At 44.3% G+C, this 24228-nt stretch overlaps 1 protein-coding gene across 1 annotated transcript; it reads right to left on the reverse strand.

The window, feature by feature from the left end:
* Positions 1-1367: 1367 nt before the first annotated feature.
* Positions 1368-5093, reverse strand: LOC147421992 (G-type lectin S-receptor-like serine/threonine-protein kinase SD2-5). Its single transcript, XM_086503647.1, has one exon. The coding sequence runs from the start codon at positions 3888-3890 to the stop codon at positions 1623-1625; it is 2268 nt and encodes a 755-aa protein (XP_086359773.1). The 5' UTR covers positions 3891-5093; the 3' UTR covers positions 1368-1622.
* Between the last annotated feature and the right edge of the window lie 19135 nt (positions 5094-24228).

The following is a 24228-nucleotide window of genomic DNA, read 5'->3' on the forward strand; positions in this document are numbered from 1 at the left end:
TGTAACTCATGTTATGAGAGTGGCCCTTCCCCTACGCCGCAGCTCAGAGAGAGAGCGAGAGAGAGATTGGAGGCTTCAGACGAAGACTAGACCAAAAAAGGATATATATATATATATATATATATATATATATATATATATATATATATATATATATATATATATATATATATATAGAGAGAGAGAGAGAGAGAGAGAGAGAGAGAGATGAGAGAGGTGAGGCAGGCTCTTGCATTGTTACATGAAAGAGGCAGTGTTTACCATGTCTGGCACAACTCTCTCTCTCTCTCAGCATAGACATGCCACATCTGAAGCATGTCTATGAGTTAGCCTTTCCAGGACCAATTTACAACTCCAATCTCCTTGCCCATGAGCTTGGAGCTTGGCTTGAGAAGTACAGGAAATTATAGCTTGGTTTGCAGTTGCAGACAAGTGAAACCAAATTCAGCAAGGCCAGTGGCTATGTGTTACAAAAACAAGCTAATTGTTGGCAACATCTCCATACGCGATGCCAATAGTGCTTGACGAAAAGTAATCATTGACAAGAGAATTACACACGTTCAGATTTGCAAGCTAATAGTGGTGTTGAAGCAAAGACAAAACTGCTCACAATGGCCTCAAGGATTGAGGTGATGTTATTGATGGAGGCTGAGGGGATCTCTCTCTCTCTCTCTCTCTCTCTCTCTCTCTCTAAAATGCCAAGTGCATATTAACTTGCAAGGCTCTCTTTCTCTATCTCTATTGAGCAAGATGTAGAGCTCTCATTTTCTATCCCTCCCTACCTAGCTTGGAAACTACTCTACAACTTTTGGTTATGAAAACATTAGCTACCCCATGGAATGCATCTACCTCTCCTACCAATTTCAATACCCAAGTCTGCATGTTGATATCGACGTATTTCTTGCAAGAATCTAAGAGAGACGGCAAAGTTTGTATCCCATGTGATAACTCTCATTGTCTTCACCTAGGGCCCAAAAGGATGATGGGCAAGGATGAGGGAATCGTGTGCATACATAGAGTCTAGGTTAGGGGCTTCATACCCTCCTTTGTTGGGATATACATATGGGTGATCTTGCAGAATGCATTAAAGATACCAAGCATTGGGCGAGAAGGATGAATAGTGCATATTTAACAAAAGTGATTTGATATGTGCTCTTTTGATAGGATGTGTGTCACCCATGTTGCCACAATTTGTAGTAGAATTTAGCAAGAGAAATTAATCATTGGTATATCCATGAGAAAATTTAAAATGCTACCCAAGTTTGTGTGTGTGTGTGGAGGCCACTGTGTGTGTGTGTGTGTGAGAGAGAGAGAGAGAGAGAGAGAGAGAGAATGTGATGTGTGTCCTATGGAGATATATAAGAATAACCACACAGACAAACATGGGCACGTGCACACACACACACACGTATTTATATACACACTCAGGTACATACACGCATACTCATATACCTGAGCTTGAAAAATTGTATAAGAATGACCCCTTGGTAAGAGGGAACGAGACCCGAGACCCGCCGCAAACGGGTCGTGTGAGCTCGTAACCCTTATATCAAAGGGTTTTCCTTAACCACATTTTGGCTTATTACTTCAAAATTGGAGTCAATTATTAGCTGCTTCACAGCTTATGCAGCGCTGCTCGTACTAGTTACTGGTGAAGGTGGTGACGAGCCGGGTAGTGAAAATGGGGGTTTGACCACAGCAGTGTTCCCCTCCAGCCATTGAACAACCATGGCCGCTGAGGGCCTCGCATTTGGGTTCTCCTGAATACACCAAATTGCCGTGTAGACGATCCTCCTTACCTCTTCCTCGTTCACGTTACGCAGGCGATTATCCACTACTTCCATCACCGCGCCTTCGACACACTTCGCCGCCGCCCAGGTCGGGAAATGCCATGCTTCCGCTTCCCCCTCCGCCCTCCCATCTACATTTCTGTTCAGCATTGCAAGTTCGACGTTTCGCCGCCCGCCCACGATCTCCAACATCACCATGCCCATGCTGTACACATCGCTCTTCTTGCCCACCACACCCTGTGTCAGCCATTCCGGAGCTATGTAGCCCGGCGTGCCCCTCACTCCAGTGACTACCTGCGACATATCCCTTTGAATAAATCTGGACATGCCAAAGTCGGCTAGCTTGGGCACAAAGTCATTATCCAGCAAGATATTCTGTGGTTTGATGTCGAAGTGCAAGATAGGCTGAGGGCAGTCCTCATGCAGATAGCTCAAGCCACGTGCAACCCCCAGGGCGACACTGTACCGCGTGTCCCACTCATGAAACAGGGGAAGTAGTGCATCACATGTGTTCTGTGGGTCTGTGCCTCTATGGGCTTGGGATTCCTTCATGTCAGCTGCATTTGTGAAAAGCCAGCGGTCCAAGGAGCCCCTTTCCACGTGCTCATACACAAGTAGTCGATGTGATGCCTCCCAGCAGAATCCCACAAGATGGACTATGTTTTGATGCCTGGTCTGCCCTATGGTTGCTATTTCTGCAAGTAGCTGCTTTGTCTGCTGCCCTTTCAAAGCAATCTCCAGAGATTTTACAGCTATCTTTCGGTTACCAGGAAGCGTGCCGCTGAACACAGATCCACATCCCCCTTCTCCCAAGAGTTTGCTAAAGCTCTCTGTCCCCTCTGCTAGCACCTTGTAACTGAACCGACTAGGAAGAATCGGTAAGACACTTTGCAACTCCTTCTCCTCTAAGCTTGCTTGCTTACTGAGTTTGAGTTTTCTTGCCCTGAGAATGCAGTGAACAACCATGCCAACCACTAAGAAGCTCATAATGGAGGGTATGATTGCAATCAGTGCAATATGATTCTGGGTCTTACTTTGGGTCTTTACTGCACCATCAGCTGCTTCAGGGTTTCTATCTGTTCCATTGGAACTTTGCTTTGAAGGATTCGGATCGGAGGCTGGATCCTGCGAAAAGGCAGCTTTGTCACTCAAGATAGCAACCTTAAGGTATGTGACATAATTTGCTGCTGCTATTTCGTTGGCCATCTTCTGCTCGAGATATCTTGAATACTCAAGGGTAGCCAGATATCGGTCATTCACCATATTCAGCAAGCTAATTTCATCAGTCATAAAGAAGCAAGTAGATGTATCATTTTGGTAGAAGAACCCATTGCAAGAGCAGTTAGAGGAGCATACATTCTTGCATGTTTCTACAGATGCTGTCGTTGCAGCAAAATCCCAACCATTGAAAAGCAAGATAGTGGCAGTCTTGTTCAGCTGCAAATATTGGGTTTTATTCAAATGCTCGTGGCCTTTCTCACAAACAGGCAGCGCAGAAGTAGGCTTACGCACACAGCCTTTGGAGAGATCTGTTGTGTTGAAGGGATCCATTAAGGCTGCTGGGCATGAGCAAAGATTTGGAGCACCTGGTGTGCACATACCCAAAGGTCCGCATGGCATGGGAACATCACATTCACCCCATGAGAACACAGGCATTTGATTGAAATCTACAGAACTTGTATGATCGCCATATGATTCTATGTAAATTGCAGTATCTGCATCCAGTGCAGCTCGCCGAGCAGAAGGCATCTGTCCTGGTGCATGTGTCACCGCATAGAGATAAAACCTCCCATTATTTTCTAGTCTCATGAAGCTCCAAGTTTCTAGGGGCAGGGACACTGATGGGTCTATCGAATCCAAGGTGGACATTATATCGGAAACAGCTGCAAAGGTTCTGTTGTTGTTGACATTGACACAAGAGATTTTGTTGCTGCAAGACCCTGGAAGCAGATAAAGGGTCCAGGGAGAGTTGATTAGCAGCTGGGTCCTTACATGGAGAGGAGGATATGAGGGTGTTAAGGTTGGGCATGATAGCGGTCCAATTTTCAAACTGGATAGGGAATATCCAGTAAGGAGGTTGTTGGGCCATGAATTGGGCATTCATTAGATAGAGAACCAGCCCCCCGGGCTCCATTCTTGCCATGTATGCGGAGTTGTTGCTGTGTAGTTGCATACCTGGCTTCAGCATCTGCCCTTGAAAGAGGGTGTCGGTGGGCAGCGCCTCTGAACTTCGCCAAACTGTGTTTGTCCGCAATCCAGAGTCATAAATGAGCAATTCCCCTGCGTCGTGTATTTCCATCAAGCCACATTGGGCACTCTCCATACAATAGTGCCATTTTTATCCCTCAGCTGCAATTCCTTGCTGACGATTTTAGTATGCTCATCTTCGTTGACAATCACGGTGAGTGACGATTGGACAGATTGAAGCGGCTTGTTTGGATTCATCACCAGCACCGGCACTACGAACCCATTGTCGACCTCGTTGGCAGTAAAATATGTATTAAATTCATTTTCTTGCTTTACTTCTTGAGTTCCAGAAATTAATGTAGTTGAGATGATTTTTGTGGAAGAGTAGTTGCCCGATCTTCCGGCACAAATAACTAGATAGATGCTGTAAGCATAGGGAATTATATCTTGAAATGAGAAAAAACCCATGGGAGAGTAAAGGAAACCAACGGCGAAGCCCTGGTTGGTGGCATTGTAAGTGGAATTGAAAGAAGGGGAGCTTAGGAAAGGAATGAAAAGGCCCTGCTCGAGTGTGCGAATGGCAGGAGCTTTTCCTTCCTTGGGAGTGATAGAGATGTTGAAACCAACAGGCAAATCGAGAGAGGAAACCGTAGTGGCAACGCTATCGACAGAGGCAATGACATTTGGGTGCATGAGAAGGATAAAAGGCAGGCAGCACAGCTTTCTCTTTCATGTGGGCTGATGCTGATTATGCCATGTTGTTAAGCGAGATCGCAAACAAAGAGGTCAACTGAGAGCCTTGCTGTAATGGCCACACAACTCTCGATATTGCACTGCTCGTCCCCCTCCACTATGTCAGCACGATTTACGAAAAAGCCCAATTAATGAGAAAGCCGGTAGAGAGAATCTCAGTGATATTTTCTTGGCTCGTTTAAAGTGTTGCAACTTGACCAAAAAAAAAATAGAGCACCCACATGTTAAGTGTGGATTTTTTTATTAGATGCTTCCATGAAGATTCCGTCAATCTTTCACTTGGAAATTGAAAAGGACAAAGGAGAGTAGTTTCTATTTCTACTGAAATAGACGCTGCTTATTCAAAAAGAAGGGGAGAACTTTCTATTTCAAAAAAAAAAACCCGACATCAGTGTGTTCTCTCTCTCTCTCTCTCTCTCTCTCTCTCTCTCTCTGTGTGTGTGTGTGCCGCGTGACCTGTTGCACTTGTTGGCGTGGCTTGCTGCAGCCTCTGTCGCGTGTCTTGCTGCACCTGTTGAAGCTACGCGAGCTGCACCTAGTACACTTGTGCAGGCGTGCGCATCACTCCTCAGCCCTAGTGCGCCCTTTCAACGTGTTGGTCTCGTCCCCTGCAGGTTTTTGCAGTGCGACACTCCCCAGTCCCATCACTCCCTTTCAGCGTGCTGGTTCCACCCCTGCAGGTTTTCTACAGCACTGTCGTGCCAACCGCCGTCCCGCCAGCCCATCCCCCCCTTCCCCCCTTCCCTTGCCGCAGATTTTGCAAATTTTCAAATACAATAGTTAATTTTTTTTAATTATAGCAGGCAGATTCTTTCAAATATCATAGCAGATTTCCAATTTTCCAAATTCTGCAGTTTCTCAGAAAATAGCAAATTTCAGATACAACAAAACTCAAAAATTACAGATTTTTAGGAAATTGCAAAAATTGAATACATCATGTATGCTTTATGCGGGAACATGTATGCATAATGTGGAAGCCCAGGTGCGTGTAGATCTCTGCAACATTTCTTCTCGTCTCGTTTGTTAGTAACAACCAACCATGAGGAAGCAGAATGACAAGCCCGACCCCTTAGAGGACGCAGTCCAAAAGTGCAAAAAGAAGAAATGGTCGAGACCATTAACAAGATTAACCGCCACCTTTTAGGTACAATAAATCTGCTCGAAGATCGCATTCTGGCCCAAGAAAGCAAGATCATTGCATTGGGAGATCGTGAGACGGCCCAAGACGAAGAGATTGCGTCACTCAAGAGGGAGCTCGCTAAGGCACGATCATGACATACACTTGAAGAAGGAGAACTGCAACCTTCAATAATAGAAGAGCTCAACACGATCAAAGAGCAAGTGCGAGCCAGCAAAGAGGGTGAAGAGCAGCACAAAGAAATGACGACCTCTTGGGTGGACGTTATTACAAAGACTCAACAGAAGGTAGATGAGGCCGAGAAATGGATCGAGGTTGCCAAGAAAGGGAAAAGCAAGGAAACAACAACGTCCACACCCAACATAATTAGCCTGACACTAGAAGAGGAGCAAAGAAGGCGTGTGCGCTCTCTACATGTGTGAATTTAAAGACAAAGATAATGTGGACGAAGAGGTAAAAGAACTCATGGCTTTTATCGGGGTTCATGAGCCGATGCACTCAAGAGCATGGAGAGTGGGCAACAAGAAAAATGGGAGCAAGGGGGAAACCTCGAAAGAAAGGGCACTTATCCTTCGTTTTTCCTCCATGGAAGCCAAGAAGGACTTTTTTGAAGAAGAGACCAACTCTGAAGAAAACGGGCATCTTTCTCGGGCATGATCTTACCCTCTCACAGATCACTCATATGCAGGAGGTAATGCCAGTGATTAGAGCGGCAAGGAAAAAAGGTAAGATTGTTTTTTACCGAGATGGAAGAGTGGTGATATTGGAGCTACGCTCCACATGACGGTGTGAGACCTATGGGACCACACTTAAAGTTGCTACCTGGAATTGTAATGGATCTATGTGTCTTGATGTGGGTGCTTTTGAGGAAAGTTTTAGTGGGAGAGACATCATCTTCTACTCTGAGACACATCAGGCTCCTGGGCAGACTATGCCTCACATTAGTGGATACAGATGGGAGACCGTATGTAGACAGGAGACACGATCAGAGCACAGAGGGCGGGGCTCAGGAGGAGTGGCAATGTTATTCAGGAAGGAGTTGCAACCATTGATACATATAGCTCGCAGGGATGAGCAAGCTAGGTATATGTGGGTGAGACTGAGAGCAGAGACAGACATATACCTTTACATTGCTATGTGCTACTTTCCCTCGAGTACATCAATGTATGCACTACCCACTGCCCAGAGGACAATCCCTCTATTCTATTTTGGATGATGACATCTGGGAGTTCTCTAGAGATGGTGACATCATCATTTTAGGGGACTTCAATGCTAGGACTGTCCATGATCAGATAATTTTTTATGATACTTCAGAGGAGATGTTGAAAGAGCTAGATGTTGCAGAGACAGGCCTATCCAGACTATCACAAGATGGGGAACATACTGAGTATGGATGACACTTGATAGACATGGGGACTGCACATGGATTGGTCATCTTGAATGGCCTACAGAGATTTCCCAATGCGGGGGGTTTTACATGCTTTCCACACAGACATGGAGCCAGCACAATGGATTATGTCATGGCACAGCCGAGTCTCATCTCTAGTATTCAGGATCTCACGGTTGGACCTAGACCTGTTGGTGTGGCAGTGGATCATGCTCTTGTGGCACTGACAATCCCTTTCCAGTTTAGTGTAGCACACAGGCCACAGGCAACCCCTACTCGCTACACTTTCACGCGGGAGACAGACTGTGTATACATAGATGGGATCTACAAACGCCTGTGTACAAAAGAGTTAGGGAGACCTCTGGAGGAGCTGACTTCTATACTGACACAAACATTACATGATGTACAACAGAGGCATACCCACACACCCAGCCTGAGCAGAGATGCCGTTCTGGGAGCATGCCCCAGATCAATTGGTATGATGAGAAATGCTGCGAGACTAGAGCTAGACTTCAGAGGGAGGTGCTTTTGGGGGACATCACTCACAGACAGTCACAAATTGACTTTTGGCGCGTAGTGCGGTGGAAGAAGAGGGCATTTCTGGCTTGCCTAGAGGAGGACCTATACCAACCATTCTTGAGTCAGGACTCACGGGAGGCATGGCGGCTCTTTCATGAGCACTCCCTCCCCCCTGTCATTACCTCTACAAAGGCCTGGGGCTAGTATGCATCATCTCTATACACAGTTCTTGGATAGTTGCCCCTTTCTGACCCCCCCGATCCATGTCCCCACACATGTGATTTTTTCACCGTTGAGATGGTGAGGAAGGCCATTGACAGGATGAGGACTGGGAGAGCATATAATCACGATGGCTTAGTGGCTGAGCACTTCATGCATGCCAGAGATCTACTAGCAGAGCTTCTAGCAGTTATGTTTAATCGTGCCATGTGTGAGGGCTTGCCTGATACTTGGAGCCTATCTACTATTGTACCTATCTTCAAGTCAGGAGACCCTATGGAGCCTGGGAATTATTGCACTATCATGATCGGACACACATTGGCTCGATTGTATGCATCGATTCTTGAGCAGTAGCTGAGAAAATGGGCAGAGAGAGAGAGAGAGAGGATACGCGTAGCCAAGCAGGCATGGTTCAAGAGAGGTTTTTCTACTCATGACTATATCTTGACACTCAGAGCCATCATTGAGGAGGTCATATCACATCGGAGACGGATCTATTGTAGCTTTTTGGACTTCCGCAAAGCATTTGACACAGTACCCAGAGCTAGATTGATGCATAGATTACAGGAGATGGGAGTACCCACATAGCTCATTTGGGGAGTCATGGCATTATACAGGTCAGTAGTGGGGCATGTACGCACCTTAGAGGGCCTATCTACAACGGTTCAATCCACTATTGCGGTGAAGCAGGGTTGCCCGCTCTCTCCTTCTGTATTTGGTATATATGTGGATGAGGTTTCTGACTACATCGAGAGAGATGGTGATAGAGGTGCACAGCTGGTAGGGACATGGATTCCACTATTGTTATATGCTGATAATATTGTGTTGATCTCCGACTCTCCGGAGGTGATGCAACGTCACTTGGATGCTTTGCATAGGTTCACCCATGAAAGTGGTTTGTCTGTCAACCTTAGTAACACCAAGGTCATGGTATTTAACCACCCCACAGTGGATCAGGAGGTCAGCGCCCGCATTCACATACGGCCAGAGACAGTGGAGTATATAGATGCTTACACTTACCTTGGAGTGGTTTTTAGTGGACCAGCATTTTCATTGAGGAGAGCAATAGATCCCAGAGCCCATGCAACATTGGGTAGATTCGAGAGGATGTTTTCACATGTTTAGTTTCAGGAGCCTCGGACGAAGCTCTGGCTCTTTGACACTTTGGTGGCTTTTGCATTACTTTATGGAGCTAAGATTTGGGGACCTTCATTGGACCATCATGGAGGACAGGTCGCACTGATGGATGGGGGGACATGGAGAAGCCACTAGTCTCTATGATCTCGTGGCTCATTAGAGCCAAGGCTTCGGTCCCACGTGCCATTATCCGGATAGAGCTAGCTGCCCCCCTACTAGTGGTGGAGGCGCTCACCAGATCCGTCTCCTTCATACAACGCATGTGGGAACTTCCCAGAGACAGATATGCCCGCCTTGCACTTGCGTCTTCTCGACAGTTAGCCATGCAGGGAGATACAACATGCTGGTATGGGGAGATGACGTCATGGTTCCAGGCGCATGGGTTCAGCATAGACAGATTGCTCCCCTTTCAGTACTCTGGATGCACCCTCTTTGACTCTTACACATTCCGAGATCACCAGGCTTATCCGCGAGGACCTGACTTAGCTAGACATCATGAGGACATGGATACAGCCAACACAGGAGTTGGGCATGAAGATGGCTTTCTACAGAGAGCATCTTCTCCAGCTTACGAAGGACAGTTTTGTGACGAGGCCCAGATACATGGACACCCACTTGTCTCATGGGATATGATGTGCTATTGGCTAGATATGCACATCTTCACACCAGTTGTGGATTGAGATTCAGAGATACAATGGAGTACTAGCAGAGGCCAGGACATGCCTCCTGTGTGACATGGAGCCTGAGACAGAGTTGCACCACACATGCCAGTGCCCCGTCTACTACGAGATACGTGGCCGCTTCCACTGCTTGTTCAGAGAGGGCTTCAGACCACTCTCGAGAGTCATGCGGTACGAGGATCAGAGACGCTTGTGTCTGTTTTTGCTCAAGCTACGTAGACACCGAGAGAGCTTGATGAGGGGAGAGGCTAGCTTGTCTCAGAGAAGGATCATAGACTTCTTTAGAGCAGACATTGGGCACCCGGAGGAGCTACTACCACAGGAGAGCTCGTCGCCTCACACTAGAGGCACACTGATTGACCGAGCGACCGAGCTAGGGAGATCCAGACGCCCACGACCGCGAAGGACCACACAGCATCGACGGAGGCTGCATCAGAGGATTAAGATCACTTTGGCTCGACATGGACGACGTCCGATCAGGCTATTGACCATGGAAGAGATTGATGAGATCCGCCAGTGACTGATGCTGGATCTTTTGTGATTTAGCCATCCCACATAGCTGCTTAGCTCACACCTAGTGGTTTAGGATTCCATAGTTTTATTTTGTCATTTTTTGTTACTCTGACTTTGTATCAGATCCACGACTTTGTATCAGATCCACCACATTGTAACTTTCTGGTCTCATAGATCACTTTGGCCTTTTGAAGACGTTAATATAACATTTAATTATAACATTTCATTTCTGTCTCTCTTATCTGGTCTCTTACCTTCTTACCTCCATCCCCCACTCTCTCTGTCGTTGAGTGCCGAAGGCACTCTCTCTCTCTCTCTCTCTCTCTCACACACACACACACACACACACACACACACACACGTACGCACGCACGCGCACGTGCGTTGTTCAGCCTGCATGGCATGCCCCCACTTCGACATCGAAGCTTGGACTCTCTCTCTCTCTCTCTCTCTCTCTCTCCTCTGTCACATAGATGCGCGGCCTCTGAGAGGTCTCGTGAGCGCTGGGGCTTACTGATGTAGCTTAGATTAGGCTTCCTCAGCAGAGCTCGCGAGAACAGAGGCTCAGCCTCCTTCGTCTCTGCCGCATGGCGTCGCTGCTTGGCCTTCGGCAGCACCTTGTTTGGGCATCTTGCTAATAAATGAATTTTCTTTGTGAGTAGGAAGTACCAATTTGTAACAACTGGAAAAAAAATTCATTAGACAGCTAGGAGAAAGCTGAAAAGCAAAAAGTCTCTCAGAGTGGAGATAACTGGGCATGCATGCGAGGAGAGACTTCTTGTTGAGGGTTTGTTGCCACTACCTTAGGGGTAGGGGAAGGATGCATCATGCGCTTCATGCAAGGGCAGGTGGTTGGCATGAGTAGAAAAAGTTTAGGGAAATCGTATTAATGGTAGTTGCACCTCAACGTCCACATTCGGAACAATTACATAAGGCCAGGCTGCTCACATTCCCCATCATTGATTTCTTGAATGGTAGAGCAGGAGGAAAATAAGGTTGCGGGTTGCACATTAGGGGGACTTCTACGGAACGACGTAGGGCTATGCAGGAAGAGCCAAGAGGGAGTAGATGACCAAGGTGGGGCAAAAAGGTAATATTCCTAGCTATTGGATTTTTATTAAAAGTGAACCACCACCGTAATAGAAGGTTGCCTTGGACAACCCTCCTAGAGGGGATCGATGCTGGGGCTCGCCAGGGCCGTGGATTTACGAGCAGGCAAATTCGGGTGTGAAAAAGGGGGCAGCGGGGAAATTGATGCGTCGTTGAAAGCGTGGCAAGCGAATAATGGCGAGGAGTAGGGTCTTCGCAAGTGAGTTGGGTCTGCGCTAGGACAACAACGCAACGCCAGAGCCATAGTCCCGCTCCCTCGCACTCGCTTTGACCCGCATGCAAAGCAGGCTCACACTAAGCATAGACACGCCAAGAGCGACACGGTAATATTTGAAACAACCCAAATTTACTTGCTCCCGAATTTACTTGTGATCGCTCCTGCTCCGACACCCTCTATTTCCACAATCGACACAACCCGAATTTACATGTTCCCACACCCTCTATTCCTGAATTTACTTGCCGATCCTGCGTCCACACAATCCTTTTATCCCTCATTGCATCGATTACTACGGGATTCAATATTTTTTTTGTCACTTATCGTCAAGCTCAGGATGACTCCCCGCAAAGCTTCACAACGATCTCACTCGAGCTATGGCGAACAAAAAGCCTCAGTACCCGCAAAGATTGGAGCTATGAAGATGGCATCAAAGGGGACGTCTATTGTTGGTTGTAAAGCAAAACGAAGCCGCATAAAGAGGAGACGTGAGTCTTCCTCTTCGCATTCACAACGAGATATTGACGCATACGAAACGGAGATCATGGTATGATTGACACACCTCTTCTTCAATCTACATTTTTTGAGAGAAGGAACTTTGTGAAATATGATGTGATAAAATTGATCCTTTTTTGGTTTTGTGTATATATTGGAGAGAGAGAGAGAGAGAGAGAGAGAGAGGGAGGGAGGGAGGGAGGGGGAGAGAGATACTAGGAGATGAGAATGTCTATTAATGTGTAGGCAAAGCAACTCTTCATTGAGGAGTTTAGGGAGAGAGAGATGGGACGCTTGTCCGCTATTGTGGAGTAGACAAAACCTGTCCAAAGTAGAATAGAGCATGGGAGAAACGTGTTGACCTTGTCCACCATATCAAAGAGCGTCATGGTCTTATTGTCGATATTCCTCGTAGAGCCATGGGGAGACCAAAGGGTAGTCAAAAGTCCGAATTGGCTAATGGATCATGGTCAGGCAAGCCAAAATGCGGTTTCAAAGCATCGAGACTCGCATAAAACTTGCCCGAAAGAAGCATTTAAAAGATCTCAATACAAATGGTAAGAAGAGATGGCGCTTAAGCTCTTCCTTCCAAAAGATGCCATACGAAGAATGGTTTGCCAACCATGCGCAAGAGGAAATGACAAAGTGGGAGAGTGACACGCCAACTCGAGTTGCGAAGATGAAAACAAATATTGCAAAAGGATACGAGAGGATGGTAAGAGATGCTCTCATTCTTTGCTTCAATGCTTTCATAATTGCATCTTATGTATAAAATTCTAAGGTTAAAAATGTTTGCATGCTTAAATGTCTCTCTAGTCAAGAAAATATAAGAATAATAAACATGAGGAAGAAGAAGAAAAGGAGATGATTTAGAACATGAGGATAATGCTCTCTCACCTACTAAGAGTAAGGAGAGTGAAGATGACTATAGATCACAAATGGAGGATGGGGAACATTCCCAAACATGTCATAAAAGCTAATATCCGACCAACCCACATGATTTTCTTATATTAAACTGATCATTTAATGTGGGAGAATAAACGAAAACAAGGGTTTGAATATAGATATGTGCTTACGGATCTACTCAACACGGAGCCAATGGTAAAGGGTTCCAAATGAGAGATGGTCTGTCAAAGAGCAAGGATAGCTAATAGAGCTTAAAGACCTTAGGGTTAGCTTCATTAAAGACCTCCAAGGGTTAGTGTTAAAAGTCCTTTGACCTTAGGCAAGCTAGAGCTGTGCCTGAGGTGGGAACACAGCCCAAGATTGAGGTTCTTGTCGTGCTTGTTGACTAAGGTGTGCTTGAGGTGCTTAATGACTAAGGTGCTTGAGGTGCTTAATGACTAAGGTGCTTCAGGGGCTCGAGGTGTTTCACAAAGTTAACATGATCCCTACTCAAGGGGAGGCGAGCCCTCATTGTAGGAGCTAGAGAGAGAACACACACACTCTCACACAAGGAAAGCTTGGTCTAAAGAGGCATCTAGGACACTTGTCAAGTTCCTCTTCATGTTGCCCTCATTTTGTGTCTAAATCCTATTCGTTGGCCTCTCATGAGATCCAACGATAAATTAGTTAATTAAATTAATTGTTTATGCATTTATCAAGTCCTCTCTCTGAAAGGGGTAAGTACACTTGTCCTAATGCTACCCTTATTGCTTGATATGCGCCAAGTATGTGATTGGCCAAGCTTGAGGAGGTCCAATCATGTGTAGGCTAGTGCTAGAAGAGGGGGTCTACCAGAGCAAGGAGGGGACTAGCTTGAGGGGTATACTCTCCCACACACACACACACACAAACTCATTGTGTGAGGTGCAAAGTACAAGAGTTCCATCTCCTTCTCCAAGCTTGTAAAGAAATTTTGAGCCTACACCAACTCTCTTGGCTATGGAATGCAAATCCATTCAAGAGCCATCCTCCAATGCTTAAACTTGCCATCTTCTCCATCTTCATTACTATGCTATTATGTGTATACTAAGTAAGAAGAGTAATGACAAGTGAGGAACTATTTCTTTCTCCTATGAATGTTTCTTCTTCGTCTTCCCTATCCACATTCCCCGCTAGCTCTCTCCACCTTTGAGGCCTTGGGACTGAGGCCGGGGATGGTTAATGCTTTCTACAAAGTCTATGTTATGCTTGTGATGCATGAAGCTTTCCATCTTCATTGCATCACCTAAGTCACAAGGAACACAAAGATTTTATTGTACCAAGTATCTCTTGATTGGAGAATCTATAATACAAAAGCCTATTGGAGGGGAGGCCGGATTCACATAAATCTGGTCCTCAATTGTTCTCTCTTGCAAAAGTATTGTTCATGTAAAGTTAATTAAGTATTATGGTTATGTTGCTATCGCTAATTATGTTCACCCTCTATGTTCTCAAAATAGTCTCACAAAAATGCTCACTCTAATTCTCCTAATTTCGCTATTCTCAAAGTTCATAGGCCATTGCCATTACATTGGTATCATAGCTATTGGTTATTCTCATCTTGCTTAAGAAGAGAGGTCCTTAAGTTGTCCATAAAAAGTTGGGCATGTTCATTGCAATAGGGTAAGCGAGACAGGGATTTATTATCTTGGTTGAGAAGGACTTAGTTTGAGGTACACTGTTGGGAACTATAGTCTTAATAATGGAGCCTCTCAGTGCTTCCCTTTGGCTTCACCATTATTGAGCTACGATCAATCTCACAGGAACCATAATCAACCAAGCAATCAGACCCTCTCCACTAGTTTTTACAATCAACAGTGTCTAAATCACGGGTGCGGCTGCTTGAGGACCGATTTTCAAAAGTAAAAAAAAAGGGTAGAGACTAAGGTTTTTGAGGGTACCAAAGCACAAAGTAATCTATACATAAGTATAATTAGCATGGCTAACAATAACCAAGAGAGTAGAATGAACATTGATAACTTTGATTTTGCACATGAAGGTGCTAATGATGATGCCCCCATGTTTGTTAATTATCTTGTTACTAGGTTGCATCAAGCTATGTGCAACCCTGCTTTGCAAGCGGAAGTTACCCAACAACTTCGTGCTTATGGGATTTTCCTTCCTCTCCAAGAGCAAAGAGAGCTTAGGAGGTCTCTTGACGAGACTCACAAAAGAAGACTCTCTCCCATACGAGAGGAGGAATCCAAAGAATGAGAAAGAAGTGTATCTCTAAGTTCCTCTGAAGATGTGGCTCTACGAAGGCGGCGGTCTAGATGATCGCCAACTCCTCCCAAGAGGAAATGGTCAACCCACAGTCCTTCTTCTCGTCACTCCAAAAGGGAAGAGAGGAAACAAAGGAAGAAAAGGGTAAGAAAGAGGTCACCCTCTTCTCATTCTTCTTCACCTTCCTCCTCTTCCAATGAAAGCAATAGCTATTCTCCTAGAGAATATAAGAGGGTAGGACATCACAAATATTACCCTGCATGGCGAAGGTCTCAAAAGCTCAAGAAGTTCAAAGAGGGAGGAAATAGTATCTCTTTTCTCCCCTATGATGGCACATTTGGTGCTACCAACAAAGTATTGGCCTTCATCCAGCAATTTGATGCGGCCTTTGGAGACGAGGGATTCATGGAGTCCTCTAAGCTACTCCATGTAGTTATGCACTTCCAAAAATCTTCTCATCAATGGTGGGCTAGCCTTCGTGGCAACGGCAAAGTCCCAAAGACATGAAAAACTCTACGAGTTTCCATCATGAAGCAATTCCTTGCAAGCGATGCAAAGGATAGAGTGCTTAACGAATGGCGGAGTTTGAAGCTTCTCTCCCATGAGTCTATCAATAAATATGTGGACAAGTTTTGAGATTTACATCTCAAGCCTACTGTCTTTCAAAAGATAGACTTCGTCGAGCAAAAGAAACAATTTTGTGTGGGATTATCTGAAGAGATGGCGGAGTATGTTAACTCCCAACGTCCTGGTTCTATCACCGAAGTAATCCATCACACTATGATTGCTTCATGTATCAATTTTCAACAAGGGGCTAGAAGGAATACTAAGCCCATGGAAAGCAAAGAAAAAAGTGATACAAAGGAAAAAAACAATGCCCAAAATTCTTTCAAAGGCAATTCCAACAACAGCAACAACAATAATCGGTCCAAGAAGAAGGGAGTTTACAAAGGTAAAATTAAACTCTGTCCTGAAGAGCTTGAAGCTTTTCGCAAGGACCACAAATGTTTTAAGTGTGGGGAGCAAGGACATGGCTATTGTTCTTGCCCCAAGAGAAATGTCCGCAATGAGACTCTTAGAGCTTCCACTATCGAAGCTCCAAAAGAAGATGCTCATTGCAAAGGATCACCTCTCTTCTATGCTTGGGGAAAGGTAAGGGAATATGATGCCTTCATCTTGTTTGTCTCTACTCACAACCTCATATCAACGCACTAAGATGGGCATTCAAGCTTTCAAGGTGGGAGATATACTGCCGATGGAGCTTTGAAGGGAAAACAAGCCTCCGTTATACTCCCTTGATTGGGAAGTTGAGGCTTCATGTACGAAGCTATGTCGACAAAGGAGACTTTTTCATCTCTCCTCTCCAACAAGAGGATGCTATCCTAGGGGCACCTTGGTTCAACCGCATGGCTGCCAACATGAAGTTCCTTAAAAGGAGAATCTACTTCACCTACAAGAAAAAGAGAATGTATATAGATGCTAGTGAGTCTGGTCATACTATACAACTTATAAATCCTCCTGCTTTTGATATATCAATGAAAATCTCAGTTTTTGCGTACATGATTTTTGTCAAAGTCCCTAAAAGGTCCTAATGTTTCATCAAATGTAAATGGTAGGAATCAAGAAGAGCTAGACTTGTCTAATTTTCTAAATGGATTCCAAGATGTATCCATCGATGATATCCATATGGACTTACCTCCAAAACAAGGAGGTGATGACCATCGAATTGAGCTCCTACCAGGAAGCTCACCGCTTAATAAGCCTTCTTATCGAGTTTCATAAGCTCAACAGGAGGAGATCATGAGGCAAGTACAAGAATTGGTAGACAAAGGGATGGTGAGGCCTAGCTCCTCTCCCTTTTGTTCTCCAGTCCTTTTAGTGCATAAGGAAGATGGTACATACCGCATGTGTGTGGACTATCGAGCACTAAATCATATCACTATCAAAAATAGATTTCCCGTACCACGGGTAGAAGATCTGTTTGATAAGCTACAAGGTTTGACCTACTTTAGTAGGATTGACCTTAAAAGTGGCTATCATCAAATAAGAATAGTAAATGAAGATATCTTGAATCCCGTATGTCGTATAACCTTTGGTCTTTATGAATATCTAGTCATGTCTTTTGGCTTGACTAATGGACCAGCCGCGTTCAATCGTTTGATGGAGAAAATATTTAGATCCTACCGCAAATTCACTGGAGTGTTCTTTGATGATATCATCATCTACTCCAAGTCTTTGAAGGAACACAAGCAACACCTCCAGGTAATTTTTCAAGCTTTGAGGGAAAACAAGGGTTAGCTTCATTAAAGACCTCCAAAAGTTAGTGGTAAAAGTCCTTTGACCTTAAGCAAGATAGGGCTGTGCTTGAGGTGGGAACCCGACCCAAGCTTGAGGTGCTTGTCAAGCTTGCTGACTAAGGTGCTTGAGGTGCTTAATGATTAAGGTTGTCATAATAATCAATATCTAATTCTCCTAAATGATTTTCTCATATTAAACTGATCATTTAATGTGGGAAAGGCCAGGGGAGAAAAAGCTAGAATATTGGTTAAGCTAGCAGACCGGCCACAGTAGGGATCCAAAGGAGGGAAAATAGGGATCCAAAGGGGGGGCCATCTGCAAAAGAGCCATGTGCAACAATGGGCTAAAAAGACCCTAAGGTTCAGCCCATTAAGACTTCCAAAATGCTAAGGTTCCAAAATTCAAAGGTTGTGTCCAAAAGGTCAACCCTAGGGAAAATTGGATGCTTAGTGTGTGTACAAAAGTCTTCTTCAAAGCCTACAAAGGAGGGGGCGAGCCCATTTAGTAGGGGATGAGAGAGAAAGCCACACACACACACACACTTGCTCCCTTTACACGAAGGGAATTAGGGACACAAGTCAGCTCCCTAGGCCAGATGCCCACAAGGGGTGCCCAATTCCTATTGGAAGACCCTTGAAGTGGACCAATGAGAATTAAGCTAGAGTAAATCTAGTATAATTAATTTAAAAACATTTAATAAAAGAAACCAATGAGAATTAAGTCTCCTAGAAGACTATTGGGCAGTCTCCCAAGGGGTCCAATGAGCATTCAGGAGCCTAATGGCTTGCCTGATTCCTATTGGCCAGGAGGCAAAGGGGTCCAATGAGAGTTTAGTTTAATTATTTAATTACCTAAAGCTCTCACAAAAGGAGAAAGGGGGACACATGTCAGAAGGCTATCACTTATGCTGCTTAACACCCATTGGCTTGACTTCGGGAGGTCCAATGAGGCAAAAGCCAGACCAATTTAGCAGGAAGGGCTCGCCCAAGAGAGACGGGGGACTGATTTTTTCTTGGTATTGACACACACACACTGACACTTGACCATGTGTGAAGAAATAATACTCTATCTCCTCCCAAGCTTTAATGGAGAGCTCATCACCTACTCCAAGCTTGTGAGATAGAAGCCTACATCAACACTCTCTTGGCATGTGGATATTGCAAATCCAACCAAGAGCCAAGCTTCAATGCATGCTCATCTTCTCTACCAAGCTAATTACTAAGCTAAGCTATGCTAATATGAATGATTATGTGAGGAGATGTACATCTTTCTCGTAAGATACTCCTTCTTCCTCTCAATCTACTCTCATACCCTGCTAGCTCTCACCATCTTCGAAGGTGTGTGAGGTCTTGGGTCTGAGAACGGGGATAATTCAAGTTGTGTTTGATTAAGTGTTTTGCTTAGTGCATGAAGCTTCCATATTCATTGCACTAGCTAGTCTTGAAGGAACACAAAGAATTGTATTGTACAATGTCTCTCTTGATAGGAGAAACCATAATACAAAGCCTTTTGGAGGGGGGACCGGCTCGATGCAAATCCGGTCCTCAACTGTTGTCAATAGCTTAATTTCTCTCTCTTTTGAAAGTATTGTTGATGCTATCTAACTAGGTGTTATGCTTTTTGTTGCTCTCTCCACCCAAGCACTCTTGTAATTCTCATTAGGAATCTATTCTAATGAAATGCCCACTATGTTCATGCTAATTTCCGCTACACATAAATTATTAGGCCATTAAATGTTACATTGGTATCAGAGGTCAAGGTTTCTCTTTTCTTGCTCAAGAAGGGAGGTCCTCAAGCTAGCTACAAATGGTTGGTATTATTAATTGCCTGTGAGTAAGTAGAATAGGGATTTTTCAGCCTTGAAGTGAGCCTGCTTTCGTGCAGTTAACGGGGCATCACCGTCGAGAGCTATGGTCTTAATAGTGGAGTCCTACGGGGCTTTCCAACGGCTTAACCACTATTGAGCTATTAGAAGCTTGACAAGAGCCGGTGCTGTTTTGGTGTCGAAAGACCCTCTCTTCTATTCCTTGCAATTAATGGTATTCGAGCTGCGGGTACAGTAGCTTGAGTGCTTTTTCTAAAGGGGTAAAGAGGAGTAGCAACTAGGGCTTGAAGTGCCAAAGTACACTTAAAAGTTGTTAGAATGGCTGACAATAGTAAAGAGAGTGAAATTAATACGGTTGATAACTTTGATTTTGCTCATGAGCAAGCTACTAATGATGCTTCAATGCTTGTTAACTATCTTGTTTCTAGGCTTCAACAAGCCATGGGCAATCCATCTCTTCAAAGTGAAGTGCAACGGCAGCTCCGTGCTCACGGGATTCTCCAAGCTAATCACCATGACGGTAAGAATAAACTCTCTCCTGAAGAGCTTGCGCGTTATCGTAAGGATAACCGGTGTTTCAAGTGCGACGAACAAGGGCATGCGTACCGCGCTTGTCCCCAAAAGAACAACCGCCAAGATCCTCCTAGAGCTTCCTTGGTTGAAATCCAAGAGGAGGAGACTCACCAAACTCACCACAAAGGATCTCCTCTATGCCATGCTTGGGGAAAGGTAAGAGAACATGATGCTTTTATTCTCTTTGGCCCTGGTTCTACTCACAATTTTATATCTATGGAGTTAGCCACCAAGCTAGGCATACAATCCTACGAGATGGGAGATGTCCTACCCGCAGACAGTGCCTTCAAGGGGCAAGAAGCTTCAGTCACTCCCTTAATTGGGAAATTGAGGCTTCATGTCCAAGGCTATGTGGACAAAGAGGACTTCTTTATCTCTCCTCTCAAGCATGAGGATGTAATCCTAGGGGCACCATGGTTTGACCGCCTGGCTGCCGATGTTAAATTTCCTGAAAGGAGAATCTCCTTTAAGTTCAGGGAAAAAGACATGTATACAGATGCTAAGGAAATGGGTAACACCATCCCCATTGTACATACACCAGCTTTCAACAAGTCAATAAAGAGCTCTATTTCCGTGTACATGATTTTTGTTAAAGATTCTCAAAAAGAACCTAATGCTTTAACAAACGAAAATAAAAGCAACCAAAAGGAATTAGAGTTATCCAATTTTCTCAAGGGGTTTCAAGATGTTTTTATTGACGACATCCCTTGTGAGCTACCTCCTAAACGAGGTAATGATGACCATGCAGTTGAACTTCTTCCAGGAAGTTCACCGCCTAATAAACCTCCTTATAGAGTTTCTCAAGCTCAACAAGAGGAGATTATGCGGCAAGTGCATGAGTTAGTTGAGAAGGGCATGGTTAGGCCTAGCTCATCTCCATTTTGCTCACCTGTGCTATTAGTGCAAAAGAAAGACGGCACATATCGTATGTGTGTCGACTATAGAGCACTAAATAGGATCACTATCAAGAATAGGTTTCCCGTTCCATGGGTAGAAGACCTATTTGATAAGCTACAAGGATCGACCTACTTTAGTAGGGTTGACCTAAAGAGTGGCTATCATCAAATAAGGATAGTTGATCAAGACATTGTAAAGACCGCGTTTCGCACTACATTTGGTCTTTATGAATACATTGTCATGCCTTTTGGCTTGACCAATGCACCAGCCACATTCAACCGCTTGATGGAGAAGCTGTTCAGGCCTCATCGAACCTTCACTGGAGTGTTCTTTGATGATATTATCATCTACCTCCAGGTAATATTTCAAGTTTTAAGAGAGAATAAACTTTATGTTAATCGAAAGAAAAGTGAATTTTTCTTGCAAGAGATTCAGTATTTAGGTCACATTATCTCTCAAGATGGCATCCAAATGGATCCATCCAAGTTAGAGGTAATAAAAGGATGGCCTAAACCAAGGAATCTTCATGAACTAAGAAGCTTTATAGGTATGTGCGCATACTATAGACGCTTCATAGAAAAGTTCTCACAAATTGCGGGACCATTACATGACCTAACAAAGAAAAGCGTTAGGTATACATGGTCTGCTAAGGAGAACAATGCTTTTGAAAAGCTTATCTCTCAACCTGTGCTTACACTACCGGATCTCTCAAAACCATTTGAGGTCCAATGTGATGCTTGTGGTGATTGCCTTGGAGCTGTTTTGCTCCAAGAAGGGCACGCCATAGGCTATGAGAGTCGAAGGCTCGACCCTGTTGAGCAAGCTCTAGGCATATACGAAAAGGAACTCCTTGCAGTTCTACATGTCTTAGACTCATGGAAGCACTATTTATTGGGGACTCCTTACATTCTGCGAACGGATCACCAAAGTCTTAAGTACGCAGACCAAGCTCTCCGACAAACAAATGAGGTGGGCAAATTTCCTTTCGCAATTTCATTTTCATATTGCTCACATTGCTGGCAAGCATAATCAAGTAGCCGATGCACTCTCAAGACGGCCGAGAGTGAATGCGGTTTCCATAGCAACTCACAATGATCTATCTTCAATGATAGATGAGTATGCTATAGATCCCAATTTTAGAGATGTGATTTCAGCCCTTACATTAGGGAAGAAAGAAGAACCATTTACTTTACAAGATGGTTATCTTCTCTATGGCAATAGACTATGCGTTACTAACTCCCTGCGTGAGAAAGTAATGTATGAATCTCATGCTCCCCCGTATGCGGGGCATAGAGGGATTCAGTCTACCTTAAAGGGAATTGAAACATATTTCTATTGGCCTACCATGAAAGTGAACATACAAGAGTATGTTTCCAAATGTGTGGTATGTCAAAAGACAAAATTTGATAGAGGGAAGCAACCTGGATTGCTTCAACCCTTGCCAATCCCTAATTCACCATGGGAGAGCATATCCATGGATTTTATCTTTGGATTGCCTACGTCTATCCATGGGAATACGGGAATATGGACGATAGTAGACAGGTTCAGTAAACAAGCTCATTTTATACCTGTCAAAAAGAATATCAAAGCACTACAAGAGGCTCTTCACATTAGCGACGCTCACACAGCGACGCTCCAAAAAAAAATTCCCGGCGTCGCTATGAGCGTCGCTATAAGCGTCGCTATGAGCGTCGCAAATTTCTTTGTAAATTTGCGACGCTCATAGCGACGCTCATAGCGACGCCAGCTGGGGTAAAAAAAATAACCGAGCGCGCCCAAAAACTCAGATCTCAGATCTGAGTTTTTCGGCGCCCTCAAGCAAAGAGCAGGTAACGCTCTCCCTCACTCTCTCTCTCTTTTTCTTTTACACACACACACACACACACACACACACACACACACGCACGAGGAGAGGAAGGAGAGACAGGTATGCTCCTTCCCTCTCCTCATTCTCATGTTCCCTTCCTTTCTTTCTCTCTCCCTCGCTCTCTCTCTCACACACACACACATACACACACACATATAGTGTTTTTGAGAGAGAGAGAGAGAGAGAGAGAGAGAGAGAGAGAGAGAGAGAGAGTGCAAAAACGCACACACATACATAAACAAAGAATGCACACACACATTGAGAGAGAAAAAGAGAGAGAGAGCATGCATAAACAAAAAACGCACGCATTGAGAGAGGAAAAGAGAGAGAGAACATGCATAAACAAAAAACGCACACATTGAGAGAGGAAAAGAGAAAGAAAACATGCATACGATCCAAAAAAACGCACACACATTGAAAGAGAAAGAAAGAGAAACTAAGGGAGCGTCGTAGGAAACTAATTAAAATTAAAAGACCTAAAGATCTAGCCGACGAGGAGTTGAACTGAAGACCTATTATTCAAGAGAGAAATGGCATAATCAATCTATCATACTTGGCATGGGTGATAGAAAGGTTATACCATTTATCTCTTTTTATTGGCACACACATCCACACACGCGCACACACACAGGAAGAAGAGAGTTATAACGTCGTAGGAAACTATTTTAAAAGACGTTAAAGATTAGGTTATATGTAGACTTACATTAAATTAGATTTAGGTTTATTTTTAACTAGATTTACATTTATTTAAGCTAGATTTAGATTTATGTTATATTAGATTAGATGCGGGTCTCCATAGACTGCGATGCCTGCATGAAGCGGGTGAAGAAAGCCCTCAATGGAATATAGGGTATTGCTGCCTTCTCTCATAGTGGGCTCCGTCGATCCAAAAGTACTGGTGAAATGTCTTCAGAAGATAGGGAAGAAGGTGGATCTTCAGGGCGGCAAGAGTCACTACATCCCCGACACAATGACCATCTAGACAACCTCTAGTCATTAGACTTACGTTAAATTAGATTTAGCTTTATTTTTAGTTAGATTTACGTTTATTTAGATTTACGCTTATTTACGTTAGATCGAGTCCACGCAAAAATTACTTACGGTTTAGGGTTTAGAGTTAGACGAACAGTGAAAAGATCTACTGTGAAAAGATGTTAAGATGAAGTGAAGTGCTACAGCTAGAGAAGAGGCAAAGGGATTTTGTCCACTACATGCAGTATCATGTAGACGTGGGTGTCTAGATTTCTTGTACCCACAAATATAGGTATTGACCAATAAAGACGAGATTATAACCCGGTGGTTCTGATCTCCGTGCACCTCTAGACCGAGGTGTGCGGGGATTGGACATGACTAGAGAATGTGAGGTAAAGAGAGAGAGAGAGAGAGAGAGATAAGACGAAGAATGCCAATAGAATATTAAATTTGTTGTCTAGGTTATAAGTTTTTTATCCTCATTATGAGTAGCGACGAAGATGTGGG

This window comes from Adiantum capillus-veneris, chromosome 27, assembly GCF_014529385.1.
Source record: "Adiantum capillus-veneris isolate H3 chromosome 27, ASM1452938v2, whole genome shotgun sequence".
NCBI lineage: Eukaryota > Viridiplantae > Streptophyta > Polypodiopsida > Polypodiales > Pteridaceae > Adiantum > Adiantum capillus-veneris.